Source organism: Labrus mixtus, chromosome 20, assembly GCF_963584025.1.
Source record: "Labrus mixtus chromosome 20, fLabMix1.1, whole genome shotgun sequence".
Taxonomy (NCBI): Eukaryota; Metazoa; Chordata; class Actinopteri; order Labriformes; family Labridae; genus Labrus; species Labrus mixtus.
In genome coordinates, this window is record NC_083631.1 from 5,825,223 (window position 1) to 5,844,243 (window position 19,021).

At 40.4% G+C, this 19,021-nt stretch overlaps 1 protein-coding gene across 2 annotated transcripts in view; it reads right to left on the reverse strand.

Annotated features, from left to right (window-relative positions):
* The window catches only part of prkcab (protein kinase C, alpha, b), a 98,962-nt gene that overhangs the window by 24,799 nt on the left and 55,142 nt on the right, over window positions 1-19,021 (reverse strand). For both annotated transcript variants that reach the window (XM_061065775.1, XM_061065774.1), the window contains exons 4-5: window positions 5,445-5,556; window positions 792-920 (exon numbers count right to left, since the gene is read on the reverse strand). In XM_061065775.1, coding sequence (XP_060921758.1) covers window positions 792-920; window positions 5,445-5,556 — 241 coding nt within the window. The remainder of the gene's footprint in view (window positions 1-791; window positions 921-5,444; window positions 5,557-19,021) is intronic.

The following is a 19,021-nucleotide window of genomic DNA, read 5'->3' on the forward strand; positions in this document are numbered from 1 at the left end:
TCAAAAATATAAGAAAGAAATGATCAGTCTAATTGCTGATAGTCTTGTTTGCTTTGATTGGTCATATAGAGGCATCAGTATTAACTCAGCCTGATTCATAACCAGCTAAAAACTTCTCACAGGAGCTTTAATGAGCTAACAAACCAGGATCGCTGAGCCTAAAGACTGATACCAACAAACATAATATGCTAACATATAAATAAGATAGTCCAGAAAAACATGGCTGAAAGGTCAAACTCAGTCACTTGAATGAGTTGAGGTGACACACAGAGTAAATGGAGGATGATAACAACCTGTACAGCTTAGATCTTGGAGTGAACCAGCACAGATAAAGTGTTGGATTTAAAATGTCAAATTGTTGCCCAACCTCACCACAGAGCTGTAGACGATCAACAAAGGTATATTCTGTATTTGGCTGAAGTGACAGAAATACCATTTTAATCAAATAAAATACTTAGTTAATAAGTTTAACAGGAGTTATCTCTCTCACAGGAGTTCTCTCTCTCTCTCTCTCTGATTTTTGAAATAGTTCAGTGTTGTATTTCTGCAGGTAGAGTTGATACTCCTTTTAGTGTCACCTGAGGTACATGCAGAAATAACACACTTCTAATTCACACATGGCAGCTGAACAATTGAAGTATGAATCATGTCAGACATTTCCTGCAAAGTTTGGGTAAAAAGAACCTGCTCTTAATCACATCAGGGAGCCTGTGCACTCACGTCACTCTGAGGCTGAGTAATAAAAAAGATCTGCAAACACCAAACACACTCTTAATAGAAATGACACCAACCTGTGACGTGTAGTCTGTCCAAGTTGACCTCGATCTTGAGGAAGAGGCGACCCCGGCGCTCCGTGTGGTCCGTCCCGCACAGGCTGGGCACGTTGACCACACACTGCTTGTGCACGTTCATGTCGCAGGCTGGAGAGACACAGAGAGGAGCACAACGTGTGTTAAGTTTCTGTCAAGAACTATTATTCTTTAAAGCCTCATGTTAATGGGAGAATGGACCATTTTTATGTGCATTTAAGGGTGACTTTGTGTGCACATCAAAGGAGGACAGGTCGGGATAAGCAGGGTTGATTGTTGAGTTCTTTAAGTGTCTGTGAAATACCGTCATTGAGGAAAATCTGAGAGTTTGTTTTGGATTACGTAATGGTGAAAGAAACTGGAATCAACTCAATTCTTCTATGCAAGAAGTTATTTTACACCAAACAGAAAGAGGATAACGAGATCATCAAATCTGAAATACTAGAGTATCAGCTAAAGCAGATGAAGAAACTCTGGCAAGAGAATAAAATACTGCTGGTGTTGGAGAGATATCACAAATTATGAGGATTTGAAGTTCTGTGCCAAATCATTGAAAACAATAACAAAGACTTTTCTTCATTATGTCGGTTGTTTGCAACTTGGAGGACTCTAATTCCAAAATAGATAAATCCTAGCCTTTGAAGGAGCTAAATTAAAATATTGTGCACTAAATATTGAGTGTCAAATGACAGGTTATTTAAGATATATTGTACAATGAATATAAAACATGTCTCAGAGGGTGTGTGCTCTACATGGCAGCAAACAAAGAATACTTTCCTCTATCAGATGTAAGGCTATTTTAGGTCAAAAATAAATGTATGAGCTGCTTTTATTCCTAGATTTGTGAGTACAAAATACCAAAATAAACCTTTAAGCAGCTTCTTATGATCTGTCCTTATACATCTTTGCAGAGCCACCCACTGGACTTCACATGAACAAACACTTAAACATTTAGGTACTGAAGTACAAATAATGCCTGTCTAGTGTTCAGTCTTTGAATAGTACCGAGTCTGACCCACAAACAGATGCATGCAGGGTGCCGACCCAAAGTTGCAAAAGATTTGTTCAGTACTTTCTTTTTTCCTTCAGACGCATAAAAATGAAGCCGGTTTCCTCAAAGGTGCAGAGAAGCACTTAACATCAATAAGTAATAGAAACATTACTTTGGAATAAACACTGTGAGCAGATAAGAGCTCCATCAAGTGGAAATGCTGGGTTGGATATTTTAGGAAATATACAGAATGATCGCAAAAATAAAGTTATGTTTAAGAGTAAATATAGACTTAGGTACACCTAGAACCATACCATACTGTACCATACCATACTATACCATACTATACCATACCATACTGTACTATACCATACTGTACCATACTATACCATACTATACTATACCATACCATACTATACCATACTATACTGTACTATACCATACTGTACCATACCATACTGTACCATAACATACTATACTGTACTATACCATACTGTACCATACTGTACCATACCATACTATACCATGCCGTACTATACCATACTATACCATACCATAACATACTATACTGTACTATACCATACTGTACCATACTATACTGTACCATACCATACTATACCATACCGTACTATACCATACCATACCATACTATACCATACCGTACTATACCATACCATAACATACTATACCATACCATACTGTACCATACCATACAATACCATACTATACCATAATATAATATACTATACTGTACTATACCATACTGTAACATACTATACTGTACTATACATACTATACCATACTGTAACATACTATACTGTACTATACCATACTGTACTATACCATACTGTACCATACCATAACATACTATACTGTACTATACCATACTGTACTATACCATACTGTAACATACTATACTGTACTATACCATACTATACCATACTGTACTATACCATACTGTAACATACTATACTGTACTATACCATACTATACTGTACCATACTGTAACATACTATACTGTACTATACCATACTGTACCATACTGTACTATACCATACCATAATGTACCATACCTTACCATACCATACTGTACTATACCATACCATACTGTACCATACTGTACTGTACCATACCATACTGTACCATACCGTACTATACCATACCATACTGTACCATACCATACTATACTATACCATACCGTACTATACCATACTATACCATACTGTACTGTACCATACCGTACCATACTATACTGTACTATACTGTACTATACCATACCATACTGTACTATACCATACCATACCGTACTGTACCATACTATACTGTACTATACCGTACTATACCATACCATACTGTACTATACCATACCATACCGTACTGTACCATACCGTACTATACCATACCATACTGTACTATACCATACTATACCATACTGTACTATACCATACTGTACTATACCATACTGTACTATACCATACTGTACCATACCATACTATACCATACCGTACTATACCATACTGTACTATACCATACTGTACCATACCATACTGTACTATACCATACCGTACTATACCATGCCATACTGTACTATACCATACTATACTGTACTGTACTATACCATACAATACTGTACTATACCATACTATACTGTACTATACCATACCATACTGTACTATACCATACCATACTATACCATGCCATACCGTACTATACCATACAATACCATACTGTACTATACCATGCCATACCGTACTATACCATACAATACCATACTGTACTATACCATACAATACCATACTGTACTATACCATACTATACCATACTGTACTATACCATACTGTACTATACCATACTATACTGTACTATACCGTACTATACCATACAATACCATACTGTACTATACCATACAATACCATACTGTACCATACCATACTGTACTATACCATACTATACTGTACTATACCATACTATACTGTACTATACCATACAATACTGTACTATACCATACTATACTGTACTATACCATACAATACCATACTGTACTATACCATACCATACTGTACTATACCATGCCATACCGTACTATACCATACAATACCATACTGTACTATACCATGCCATACCGTACTATACCATACAATACCATACCGTACTATACCATACAATACCATACTGTACTATACCATACTATACCATACTGTACTATACCATACTGTACTATACCATACTATACTGTACTATACCGTACTATACCATACCATACTGTACTATACCATACCATACTGTACTATACCATACTATACCATACTGTACTATACCATACAATACCATACTGTACTATACCATACCATACTGTACTATACCATACCACACTGTACCCATCATACCATATCATTCTGTACTATACCATACAATACCATACAACACTATACCCATCATACCATACCGTACTATACCATACCGTACTATACCATACCATTCTGTACTATACCATACCATACGACACTGTACCCATCAGACCATACCATACTGTACTGTACCATACCATACTATACCATACCACACTGTACCCATCAAACCATACCATACTGTACTATACCATACTATACCATACCACACTGTACCCATCATACCATACTGTACTATACCATACTATTCTGTACTATACCATACCATACTGTACTATACCATACTATTCTGTACTATACCATACTGTACTATACCATACCACACTGTACCATCAAACCATACTATACTGTACTATACCATACCACACTGTACTATACCATACCATACTGTACTATACCATACTGTACTATACCATACCATATTTACCATACTATACTGTACCAGAACATTTGTTCCTCCTTGTTTCCTACTCTGTCCCTTCCTGCTCCCTAACTTTCTCCCTAACATCCTCCTCCTCTGTATGCTCTGTCCTCCAGCTTACTTTCTGTCTTCCACTTCCAACCATCCATCTCTCCTGCTCTCTCTCTCTCTCTCTCTCTCTCCGGTCCTCCCCTCACCTCCCCTCTCCGGTGAGCTTGTCAGGCTGACTTGCTGGGAGGAGACGAGGAGCAGGGAAGCAGCTCATAATGACGGTGGGCTCCCCTACATCAATTTGTTCTGGTGTGCTCCCATTACCATCTGTGATGAGGCCGCCACCAGAGACCAGCAGATGAATGGAAGAAAGAGGGGGACAGGGAGAGGAGGAGAGAGGGAGGCTGGGTGGGTGATGGATGGAGAAGACATGAGAAAGGTAAGAAGGGACAGAGAAGGGACACTAAGGTTGAGGGACAAATGATGTAGAGGAAAAGGGTGAAGGATATGTGGAAGTAAAGAGAGAAAAACTTGGAAGCACAGATAGAAGAAGGAGGAGGAGGAGAAGAAGAATTAAAATTCGGGAAATACAGTACAGGATGGGGTAAAACATGCAAAGAAAGAAAGGAAGGAAGTGTGGGTGGAAAGAATGGGAGCACAGGGTGGGACGAGGGGTTTTTCTGCCGGGGTCTGCAGATGTGGCTGCATGTAGTACAGTACCAGTCTATTCCCATCTGTTCTCATTAGAGCCGGCTCTACCAGCACAGCACATTCGACACAGGTGCACACACACACACACATGCAGACAGGGTGTGTGTACTCACTGTCACATTTCATCCCCTGGTGGATGAGGCCGTACAGCAGCGAGCCGCAGTGGTCGCAGAAGGTGGGACTGCCGTATGAGTGGATCTTGAACTTGTGTTTGCTTCTGGGGTCCTGAACAACATAAAAAGAAAGGCATTGTACACATTAGTAGATATCAATTAACTGGTGAAAGGGTTTATTTCTTAAAAACACATATTTATGATGTCGTTTTCAGAAAAACATGAAAAGAGCGCACATGATTGTAACGCTAAAGACTTTTTCCTGCTGCTGGTGAGACTTCACTGAGGGCCTATTTTTGCTGGACAGACTTAAAAATACTTCTTCAGGTCACAAAGCCCTCGTATGAATATTTAGGAGGCATAGTAAGAGGTTTAAAGGAATCTATTGGGGCTTAACTTTTAGAAAAGAAAAAAGAGGAAAATGTTTCATCATAACTTCAAAGACTTTAAAAAAACATCAGGATTTATAAATGTTTCTTTCATACAACATCAGTTCATCACTCATCTGCATAATGTCTCCATCAGGGATTCAGATAATAAGTAATTGCAAAAAGCATTCAAACACATCCCATTTGGATTTGCCTCATTGGCACACTAAACTGCATTTCACAGTAGTTTTCTAAGTATGGGATGGATAAGTATGCTGTCTTATATTCAAATCAAACTATGAATAATCTGCATAATAACCATTGTATCATTAGTGGATCAGAGTAAAAGAAAGAAGGAAAGAAGCACCCAGATGGAAATGTCAGGCCGTTATCAGTACGTGGGAACGTGTCAGGTTGGAGTGTTTTCATGCTTAGTGTCAGTTCTCTCCATCTTGTCATCCGGGAAGCTTTCCCAGCATCCCCCCCCCCCCGTTTCAGTCTTCAGATGTGATTAAAGCACAAAAACACAGCATACAGTGATCGTGTGCTGCCAGGAGCGCTGTAACTGAGCAACTGTTGTTCTTGGACGGAACATCTGGCACCGAGGCTGGGTAAAGAAATCAAGATAACGAGCATAGAGGGACTGATGCTCTGATAAAATTCAAAGGAATCTTACTTTTGGGGATCAGTAAGACAACAGACGACATAGTAAAGATCGAAATGCAGCCAAGAGAGGTCATGTTTGTGTCATTTGTTTCTCATGAATTATGTATCAGACAGAATATGTTTACAAGGAGATATTTCAGTGTTGAGAAACAAGAGCAGAATTAAAAGCAATTATCAGAAAATTTGTAATATGTAAAATGCTAATTTAAATATTTAAATGTAATGTTGTTGAAGTTCTGAAGTTCTGTTGTACAACTTTGGATTTGAAAGAAAAGGTTTTGATTTGACTTCATCCATATTTTAATCTTAAATCATTTTGATTTTAACAGAGAATGCAGATTCAAAAGTTTCCCTCTAAAATCTATTCTGTGATTTAAGTTTAGGAAGATTTGTTTTAAAATGTTTCTAAAGTTTTGCTTTTTCACTTGCTCTGTCTGAATGCATATTAAAGACAAAATGTAAACCACATATCCATGCATTCATTGTAAAATTTCTAACAGGATCTGTCAAGTTTCTGTCGTTGGATTGGTTTATATTTTTCTCTGAGGTTAGCTAATTTCCACAGTCACCACTAAACAAACATGGCTGTAATTAAAGCCCTGCAAATGAGGGTTGGTGAACCTCCACCAGCGTCGCATCCATCACGCTGAAATGTGTCAGAACGGCTGCATGTGTAATTATACAGGCCACTGACTGAGTAAGTGGGCCCACATTACAGAGAAGTGCCTTTTTTTTTGTCCCACATAAACATACTAAATCGAGCAAACAGCGTAGCGGCAGAAGAAGACAGAGAGTGACATGGCAGCAGGGAGACGTAGAGAGGAGAGTCTGTGTGTGAAAGAGGAGGCGAGCCGCTGGGAGCTTTTGGGTGTGATTGACAGGGGAGTGAGTCACTGGTGCGAGGGTCCCGGAAAAGTCTAATTGGCATGTTCTCATTTTGGTAAGCTCGCCTATTTTTAGCTCTTATCCTCTGGCCTTTCCTGGAGGCTTTTCTTGAGACATAAAAGAAACAAAACAAAAAAAAGAAACAGATGGCGTCATGGTCATGCCCCTCGTGTCCTGACGCTGATCTCCTGGGTCTCTATCCTCCATCCTGCATGATAACTCGTTCTTTTCAGCTTTCTAATGTCGGGGAACATTGGGTTTATCTTAAAAGGAACTTGCTGAGTGGACAACAGACACCAGGGACTCAGGCTGCTTCAGAGAGGATACCATCTCCCAGTCTCTATTACTTTCTTTTTATTGACTTTATCAGCCGTCTGCCTCACTTTCTTCCCCTCCAAGTCTCTGGACAGAGACTGCTTCTCACATTTATTGGAAACCATCTCTGTCACTCTTCACTGTGTCATTGTCTCCGTGGCTGTGCTCCCCCCGCCTCCTGGGAGTCATGGGCAAAATTAAAATGGCAGGGCTTTCCTCTCACAGTCATGAGCATCCTGAGCGACTCAGTGCAGCCCGTTGCACTAAGAGTCATGGTGTAAAATCTGTTCGGCCCCCAAGGCTTTCTGCATGTCAGTGAGTGTGTGTGTGTGTGTGTTTGCATGCCTGCTTTTATTCCACCCTTAAGGTTCATCTCACAGCCTTGTGTTGGTGCAGAAAGGCAGAAAAGCACAGATGCATGAAACAACCTAAGCTGAGACACAAACACCGAACTCTCCTTTGTCTCTTCTCCTCACCTCTTTACCGACTCATTATCTTTCTTCTTGGGCTCAAAGCATCAGGAGTTTATGAAAAGCTGCAGACACATACCTCCAAAAACCACTAACAGCTGAACTGAAACCTTTCAGGAAAAGATTTGTTTAAGGACTGATTACAGGAGCATTGTATTATCACTTATATTTATGATGCAGAACCTTAAATAAAATACAGCTATAAAAGATTTATGATATTTTGTTAGATTATTATAAGTTCCAAGTTTTTAAAACTTTTATGACTTTTTTTTTAAATGTGGTTGCAAACCTTATCAAGTCCAACTCTGACAAGTTTGAAGCTAAGTCATGTATGAGGGTTTAATTTAATTTAATTTTTTAGCCTGATGTAGATTTTGGTGTTATGGCGATTGCAAAATTTTAAACTTGGGGTGCATTTGTAAAGGTTGTCTTTCTGAGCAGAACATGGATATATTATGGACTTTTTTTTGGCAACAGAGGTGAAACTAGGGCGATGCTTACTTCCATGTTGGCCTACCATTATTCATCATCAGTAATCAAAAAGGACTGACAGTATCACCTGAAATGCTTTAGCAACAGTTCACTTCAACACACTGACAAAGCTTCTTTACGGTCAAAAAACAGTTTCAAGAAACTCAAAAGGAAAATGCAGTGAGTGAGTTCGAGCTGTTCTTTCCTTTTGTTGATTACGCATCAGACTGAATATTATACGGAACATTTCAATGTGCAAACACTTGAAGAGGCAGCACTACTGGCTGCTTTCATCATGGCCCAAACTGCCACATTAAACCAAGCAATTTAGCAGGGAGTCAATATTATGTACCATGTCCAGATTTCCAACAGCAACACGCTCTTGAGTATTGAGAGAAGTCTGACCCTGCACTTGTGCATTTTTAGACTTTAGACTTTATTGTCCCGAGGGGAAATTCTTTTTCACAGCACCGTTACTGTCCAACAGACAGGTCCCACCAAAGAACATTTATACACAAAAAAAAAAAATTCTCTTGCCACTTCACATGCATGCACATATGAGAAACATGCATGCATCACACAAACATGTCCTTATGACGCTGAAGCAGAAGTAAATAATACATTAAAAGCTGGGTTTACACACAGCCTGAGAAGTCATCATCTCTCTGCTCTCAGCTCTTTAAACCTTGGACATGATGCTGTTCTGGGGAAAGATTCTGGCGCACAAACTGTTGACACAAACAGACAGAGCTGCTGAGGCGAAACCAGGAGGGAAGTTGGTTCAAGTGAGGGCGAGATGACGGCGCTGCCAAATTCCTCAGAGCGAAACCAGGATCACATCAAGCAGGAGAGGAGGAAGAGGTGATTGATGAGAGTAGAGGGAGGATGAGTGAAACATGGTGGTTGCTAATTTTTTTTAGACATTTTATCACTGAGAGGCAGCCTGCCACAACAGGTAACGCTTGAAATATGTCCGGGATTAAGTGGTAAACAGGAGACCCTTCAGAGCTCACTTCAAACTGACACATAAATTAGGTTTCGGCCACAAAGTTAGCTTGAGGTTCCTGTCTTTGTCTACATGCAACATAAGGCATATCTAAGAAAAGGAAAAAAGGTATCAATTATCAATTTGAATGGGTGTGTATGGGACTGGCTTCTGCAGCCAGCCTCAAGTGGTCACTACAGGAACTGCAGGTTTTTGTACTCCTGCATTTGCTTCATTTTTCATCACTGTAGGTTGCCCCTTGGTCCCAAAAAATCTTTCTAGCCCAATATTTCAATGTCGTGTAGTGAGACATTGATCCATAGGAGCACAGAGTTTAACATGCAAACCTTACTTTACTGTCTATGTACAGTACATCATGGAGGTCATGAAACACAACAGGTTGTGCTCCAACATTCAGAGTACCATCCCTACCAGACATGATGGCTGTAAGTTGGGACTTTCTGGTTGCCTAAGTGACACATGCTAAAATTGTACAAATACAGAAAAATACACGTGTAAAAAAATACACGTGTAAAAAAATACACGTGTAAAATTAGGCCTTCAACTTTTGATTATTTTAATAGCCCTCTTGATTAATAATGAATCGCAGTGAAATATAAAATTCCAACCTCCAAGAGATCCAATTGTATTTACTTTTTAATCCTACCAGTGTGCTGTGCTCCAATCAAAAATGGAGAAATCCTAATATTTGTCTGCTGGATTTGAAAACTATTTATCAATTTAGCCTTTTAGACACTGAATGAAAAAAACATCCAAGCATGGATTTCAGTAACACACAAGCAGAGGCAAATCAATTTCATAATTGTTATTTAATCAAACAGTCAGTGTGATGTTTCCCCAGACATCACAGTGAGAAATCCAATCATTCAAACACATCAACAAACAGGAAAACACTGAATGTACCACGACATCTAAAGACAGAAAATCTCATTTTGTGTGTGCAGGGTTTTCTTGTGTACTTGTGTTTGTGTGTCCATGTGTGGCTCTGAGGGGCTCGTGGGAGCAAAGTGAACAACTGTACAGTTGCTATGGTGATAATGGGTTACAGAAAAAATGTCATTAAAAGTCAGCAGAGAGAAAGCAAACAGTAAGGAGAAGGAGAGTAAATGACTCGGTGATGTGAACACTTCATGTGTATGCACATGTAAAGACTGCATCCACTGCAAAAAGAAAAGAAGAAAAGGAATGAGAAACACGATCACCATGGTGCGATCAGGACTCAGATGATGTAAAATCTTCCCTTTCCTCAAGGCTGAAGCTCAGCTGCTCGGCTGAAGGGGAAAAAAAAAAACATGAAGAGATGTTCATAGCCGAGGGGATTCTCAGTTACTCTCTTGGTTGTGTGTCCCCACCACAACAACAACAACAACAACAACAACAAGAAGCGCTGCCAGGCTTGAACACACTCCCTGCCTCCAGCTTTGACTGAACAGTCTGACCTGCAGGCTGAAGGGCGGACGCGGCGTAATGCACTCGATGACTGGTTCAAAAAGAGTGCGTCTGTGAGTCTGTCTGTTCAAATGAGGCAGAGAGATTTATATAGGGGTTGCGCGCAGCTGAAAAAAAGGCAGAGAGGTATATAAGGTATTGTATTAATGTGATGGTCAGAAAAGATGAAAACATGATGAGAAAAGGTGGAGAAACACCTGGACTGAACAGGAGATGTCAGTGATCAGCAGTGTGTGTGTGTGTGTGTGTGTGTGTGTGTGTGTGTGTGTGTGTGTGTGTGTGTGTGTGTGTGTGCGCGCGCGTGGGTGTGCACGTGGGTGGCATCAAAGCCGTCAGCCAGCCTCACCGAACACGCTCAACAATGTTCGGACAAACTCTGTCAATTCCACCGAGGGAGGACTGACAGCGTCCCCTGCCAAACCCCCTTTGACCCCCTCTGCTGATAGAAGGAAAACACCTCCGAGGAATTATTTCTAACCTTAACATCTCAAATAGTGAGAAAATGATGAGCGGTTGTTTTTCTTCAGAGGTTAGTTAAAACTTATTACACAATAACCTGAGAGTGTATGACTAGCACAGATGACACAGCGCACAATCATCAGCAAAAAAAAAAAAAAAGTTTTCTAGCTTCAGGTTATCTTTTTATGTTGCTTGCTCCAAAACAAAAACTCTAAATCAGAGGCTGCACTGAACCAACTTTCATACACACATCCAGGGATTAACAATGCATTCACATGCTGTTGTGAATGTTGTGTCAACTGGTAAATCAAGGGACGTTTCTCTTATGTAGAAACTAAAACTGGGAGTCCAACTTGCTGAGTTCAGAGTCTTGTCTTGACGGTGTTATGCAATAACATGGAGGACTGCGGTCTGTACTTCACTCCTTTAAACTCCTTTGAAGTAGCTTCATTTTGTGCCTTCATATTCTGAAGTGTGTAGATAAGCAGGCAGTAACTCAAAGTTTTCCTTCTTCTGTTCAACGGAAAGCAGAAACTGAAACCAAGACACAATGCGTAATGCTAGCTAGCAGCTATGCTAAATTGTTCAAGTAAATTGCTGCAATGGAAAATGGACAGACTCACAATAACACTGTTGATATGCTATTGATTAGCATAGTTTCATACGGTTTATCTTGCTAATTTTTTCTGGTTTAGCTTGTTAGCATGCTAATAGGCTCTCACTAGCACGAAACACAAAGTACAGCTGATGTTTTGAGGGACATTGTGGTAGGGCTGCATGATTAATGGGATTTCAATTCTAAATGATGGTGATTCACATGATGCAATTAGAAACAAATGATTTGCCTCACAAAGTATCCCAGTTGCTGTATCAGTCTTACTCACACAGGGCAAAGAAGAACAATCATTTGATTCATCAATAAGGCCATGGACCAGACAACACATGGTTTTATTTGACTGCAAGAAATGTGTGTTTAAAAATAAATGAATAATAAGAACCATGTGAGAGGATCATGACCGCAATACTCAGGGGAAAAAAATATGTGATTCACATTTAAGCAAGAATCACGCAGCCCTAAATTGTGGGCAAGTTTTCGTAACTCAAATGGCTCAAGCAAGTACTTTCAGAAGAAGATATTTAAAAAAAAGTAACATCCTTCTAAACAAATATAAGCATTTACATGGGCAGTGAATTTCACAATAGGGAGATGCAGGTTGGGCAAAATAAGAAGAATGCTGTTACGGCAACACAGTCCCTGATAGGTTGTCTGGCATGGCTGTCAAGCTAGTGAGGGGGGCGGGCCTTCCTGCCTGGTCGAACGGCCAATGGCAGGAAAGCCACCGTCTTGATTAGCTGAGGCGGGCAGGTGTGCGGGACACCAAATGTTTGGGGAATATGAGAAGCTTCGTGGGAGTTGTACGAGAGACTGTCGATGCCTTCCCGTGTTCTTTGTAATTAAGTCTTTGAGTTATTGTCGCGTGTTTTGTTAAATAATGAACTGTCATCCAACGGAGGAAAGCGTTGGTTTGAACCGAGCAGAGTGAGCTGGTCCAGAGAGTGACGCATCGTGGCGCTGAGAGAAGACTGCAACAGGTAAGGTCCGTCTCCCTTACCTTAGTTGGCAGCCACAAACAATTATGCCACGGGCAGCAGACGCCTGGAAGCCCTAGACGTAGTAAAAATCCCAGGGTTGTGTTTGCCGTGACAAATGCCAAGAATGAGTTACTCAGGTATCAGGTGGACATCCTCACCGACTGAAATGACAGCACAGGTAGTCTCCTCGTCTGCATTCATTGAATGTCCAAAGGTTGTCATTGACAAATGCAGTGGAGAAAAATGATTTGTTCGTCTAGATTTAGCTTAATCACAGTGCTTAAAAAGTTTGTGGCATTATAACCGCGTGCTGTTTTTCCACCTTTAAAGTGCTCTGTTTATTACGCTGCAGGATGTTAAGTTAAAGTTCAGTCTCCGGATCCCAAAATATAAAAATGATCAACAAATCATTACTCATCAAGTTCACACTGAGATGTTCCAACACTGACAGAAATCCGACTCTCGGGATGAAGATGGGCTTCAAACGATCCGGGGAGTCGCTGTTAGGACCTCATCTGTCACGTCACCCTGATACAAACAATAATGAAGCTGTGAGTCAGAAGAAACGAAAAGAGGACGGATGATGGAGGGCGGAGGAGCTGACAGGAGATACATCAACAGCAGCAGACGAGATGAATGAGGGAAAAACGCAGATAACGCGGGGAAAAAAAAAACGGCTTGTTAAAAGTCAGAGAAAGCACATCGCCACTACTGGTTTGAAAACCAGAGCAACAACCTGCTTATCTTCATGTCATGTCTCTTTTATCTCTCAGCTAATGTTTCACACGCAGTGACAACTACCACTGCGTGTGTTGTCTTTAGCTTCATCTACGGCTTCACAATCAGGCTGTCGAGGGAGAAACTGGCACCTGTATTGACAATCCATCACTGATTTAATTAGTGGGAAGACATCTCTCTCTCTCTCTCTCTCGTTCGCTCTCCACCTGCTTGTCAGTGTTTAATGGGCCATCGCGTTCAAATGATCCCACTGCCGCCTCGTTATATGCGAGACAGATTTACAGCCTGTAGTAAATACAAACTGGGAACTAAACGCACATGCTGAGAGGTTGTTTCTAAGCACATTCTTTTCTATAATGTGATGTTTTAACGCTCACTGATGTAACATGAAGTGTGTGTCCACGCTCTGCATATTGTCTTGGCAGTAAATAAGTCATGTATCATGCCATTTGTTCTGATTGTACGCCTCACTAGCCTTGTTAGAGAATTAAACATCAAACGGCATTGGGATATCAAACATGCAACTCACATACATGCAGATGTGTGCGCACACACACACACACACACACACACACACACACACACACACACACACACACACACACACAGCATATGATTGAGCTCATTAGTGAGAAATGGTACGGAAGCGATGTCAGCACTCCTCATTGCGAGCTCTGTGGATTAAGGGATGCATTTTTGATGATGAGATGTGTGGTCGATTACAGAGATGATTCTGTGTGAACCAGTTATCTGAGAAGAAGACGTAGATCCCTCGAGGATTTGAGAGAGGGAAACGGCATGAAACACGTTATGTACACTGTTATGCAACAAGTTTGGAATCAAACGCAACAATCTTCGAGAGACGACAATCACATCGGTACAAAAAGTGCTTAGATCCTTATCGCCTGTAAAAGACGCCCATGAATGAAACAAATCCTCCATTTAAAATCTGACAGAAGTAATAATAATGTAATTAACTTCAGTCCTCAGAGGTGATAAGATAAGGGGAAGGTGGAAGAAGTTCAATATGATTAATTTTTCTTTCTTTTTTTAAAGATATTTGTGGGGAATTTTTTTGCTTTTATGTGATAGGACAGCTAAAGAGAGACAGGAAATGTTGGGAGGAGAGCGCGGGAGATGACATGCAGCAAAAGGGCCGAGGCCAGGCCAGAACACACGGGTGCTGCGATGAGGACTACAGCCTCTGTACATGGCGCGAGTGTCACAACCACCAGGCTATCGGCGCCCCCTAAAGACAATTTCTGAGTCTCATTTTTTTTTCTAAGCATCCTATCTACAGTCTGTAGATAATGTTTGCAAGGCACAAAGATTGGAAATCACTGGTTTAATGCTTAATGATGAACACTGTTCTCATGTTGGTTGCGGTAATATAAAATTATATAAATATAAGTTGTAAATGGAGGCGATAATACAGCCTGAAATATGTGATTAAGTGTCTGCAAGTATCACTTTCTACCACCATCTCTTCTTCTATGCTCGACAAAAAGTGAAAAAATGGTTTTAATTCAGCAACAATCATACATAGTTATCGATTAGGAGCTGGTATGTTATTAGCATGGGTAATGTTCTGCCATACAGACTGTTTTTCCCGCCTCTGAACTTAAACAGCTCGGACTACAAATGTACTACAAACAGAAAGCAGAACACTTTCCATGACCATCCAGACCCTGAGTACAGATTCTACCCACACGTTTAGCTGTGTTGCTCATTCCAAGAACGCACGATCCTTACAAGTTATACCTCCTAAAGGTGACTAATCAGGCTTTCCAACGATATATATAATACAACAACAATTAGTATTATTAAAGGGGCAAAATAATTCACCGAAATAACGTTTCCAAACTTTTTTTTGAGGAGTTTATTTAGCTATTTTCTGTCCCCGTCACAAACACACACATGAAGCACACAGTGGAAAATTAAAACTGAGCGGACACAGGTGTTGGCCCCTCAGTCCCCCTCTGTTGCCCTCTAATGAACGGGCGAGGTGAGGTTCCTGTGTTCAGATGCATTAACACTGCACCTCCACACGCTGCACACGCTTTCATCACAACCCAACTTTCATCATCAAACGCAGCATTTAATCAGACTGACGAGGATTATGAGGCCTGCCTTTGTGTGGCTCTCTCTCTCTCTCTCTCTCTCTCTCTCTCTCTGTCTGACATGTGCTGCAGCTCAGCTTTTTATTGCTGCATCCACACAGGCCAAGCGGGCGCCTTTCAACCTGCAAAAGTATCACCACTTTCTGGGTGCACGGCCATCTGACTGGAGGTCTCTGTGTGTAACTGCAGTTGTCAGGATCCATTAGGAGACAGCGGTGGTGATAGCTCCATCCCTACTCCGCTGTAATTGAGCCTAACAGGTGTCAGAGAGGCTGAGCTGATCAGAGGATGGTCGACTTTGTCGAGTAGAAACAGCAATCCAGGCCTGGCACTCTGCTTACAACAGGTCAGCACTAATTGCGACAATATGCACAAACAAGCTGCTCCTACTTTCACATACAGAAGCAAACAGAGTGTCCACTTGTATCAGAAATGTGAGGACAAAATTAAGCTTCAGACAAACTCAGCAGATGGAAGTTGTGACACTTTAATTTGTGAATCACAGAGCGTTCTCCTATTTATTTGTTAATTAGACAGGGAGTAGGCTAAAGCTGAATTATTAAGCATGTTTACATCTCTGAGCTGCTCTTTCTGTTTGGTGTCCAATAAATACTTGATTGCCACATTAAGCCAGACTGAGCTCTTTATAGAGAGAATGTACTAAAATGTACATTCAAAGACAGGAATGCATTTAGCAAATCATCGCTATTCTATGCAGACAATAAATGGTCACTAAAATACCAGGTTTAAAAGCAAGCACGAGACATATTTGCAGCTTGCTCTGATGGTGTTTCAAAGGATTAACACTTGAATAAAGATGAAGCTTTAGTTAAACAGAAGAAAATCAAACATTTCAAATATTCAAAAAATGATTTGTTTTCATTGCAGTCCTGGAAAACGTGCAAAATAAATACATCATGAGTCCATGCTGATCTCATGCCATGTTTATTTGGTTACGGTTAGGCATTACCAAAAATAATTGTAAAACAATTGTACTTGGTTAAATGGTGGACCAAAGTTTGGATTAATAACTACTCCTTATGATGGTTTGGGTTACCATGCCTGCTTTGTTAAAGTTAATTTAGACTAAAAAAAGAAAATATACTAGAGTCACATCAGCTGACTTCCTCCTTCATGCTGGACGTAGAGTCGTCACCCATTGGTAAAGAGGTGTTTTAAAGCTTAACAATGGCAGCCACCACATTAGAAACGCTGACTCATCAAACTTTCTGTCAATCTAGAAACAATCAGAGAAGTGGAGCTGAGGCGGATCTTAAGCCTCCCAGCAAACATCTACAAAGCCCTCCCTTGTCAGTTAAATGAGCCTCAACCCTAGTTATGTGGATTTGTGCAAAACGCTTAGTTTTAATATAATTAAAAATATAAGGAGTTTAAAAAAAACACTGTAACGTGTAGAAACTGTTTCTCTACCAGGCTGTAAAAATGGGCGTCTTGAAGCTGGACCTAATGGGAGTTTATTGGCTTTTGGAGCCAGCCTCAAGTGGACACTTGAGGAACTGCAGTTTTGCTGCTTTGAAATAAAACACATATGGAATCCAGATGGCTTAGTTACATGGATGCATGCACATTTAATTCTGAAAATTGTGATGAACAGACAGAATGGAGTTGTGACCAGAAGGCTATCACTTCTCTCAACGGGGAAACATTAAATCTGTATGGGCAAAGAGCAGCCTCGGATGGTGCCTTTGAGCCATCTGCTGGAGCTGCTTGAGGCCTAAAGATTAGACTGTGGTTACAGGTGAGACGAGAACATTGCTCTTTTAAATATATAAAATTTAATCCTGAGCTAATAATAGAGACAGTATGTCTGTGAGAAAGGTGCCTGTCCTGTACCTCTCAGAAATACAGCGAGGGATCAATGTCACTCCCTTGTTTCCTCTCTTATCAGAAGCTACAAACAGGTCCAATTAATTAAACATCTCAGTGAGGATTTAACTGAATATAAAAACATTGAATTATGCAGCGAAAGGACAACAACAACACAAGCCTCAGTGAGCAGGTGGAGCTAAAAATAATGAGGCTAGACGCAGACATGAGGAGAATAAATGATGGCTAAAAATACACATTAAGTGTTCCTTCTCACTTTCTCCTGTTTGCTGTCAACACTTAGCTAACATAACCTGTGATTAATTACACACGATGTTTACACAAATCTGATTCTCACATGGCGCAGTTCTTAAGAACCAAGCCAGCAAACGTTCTATCAATGGAGTTAAGGAAAAGTGGAAAACAACCCAGTTTTCCAGGTCATCTATCACCTGCCTTCCCACAGTGCTTTGCAGCAGTCTCCATTTCCCTCAGTGTGTTTGTCACAGCTTTGATTCACAAGAGGAAAGAAACAACTGGCCGTTAACATGCCTAAACCATAACCACTGGGACATCTCAAAGGGAACCAAGGAGGACAGGCCTCAAGTGGCCCTTCTCCCCAACTCTGAACTAAATCTAACTAATGCACGGTATTGATGCTGAAAACAAGGAGGTGCAAAAAAACTACAGGTGTAACAAGATCATACGAGGGCACAGTACTGTAAACACGCAGTATACAAGAAATATATATCAGTCATTCCATGATTTTCCAGTGATTGTTGCAGCATGAAATGCCTGTTTTACAAGTTTGTTCTCTTGTATTATGACTGGGACAAGTCAATAAAGTCATATACTGACTTAGCTGTATGTCTTGACAACAATTACTGTCAATTTCTTTGACAGGCACCAAATAAAATGTGACAGAATTGAATGAAAATCAAGTAAATAGCCATGAAATATTTCATTTTGTCATTGTGTATGCCCATTACAGACATAGCGATACCGATCCAAGGGGATCTACTTGTTATTTTTCACATTCACACTGCTCTACTTGTTATTTTGGCAGCTGCACCGGTATTGAATATCAAATCAAATACAGGTGGATTACTATCTCTTTGGGATCAGCACTATAAGACAGCCTCTGATTGGTCAAAAGACTCAATGCAAGCATCAGGTAGTGGATTGAAGAAGGACTTACAGTATTTCACTC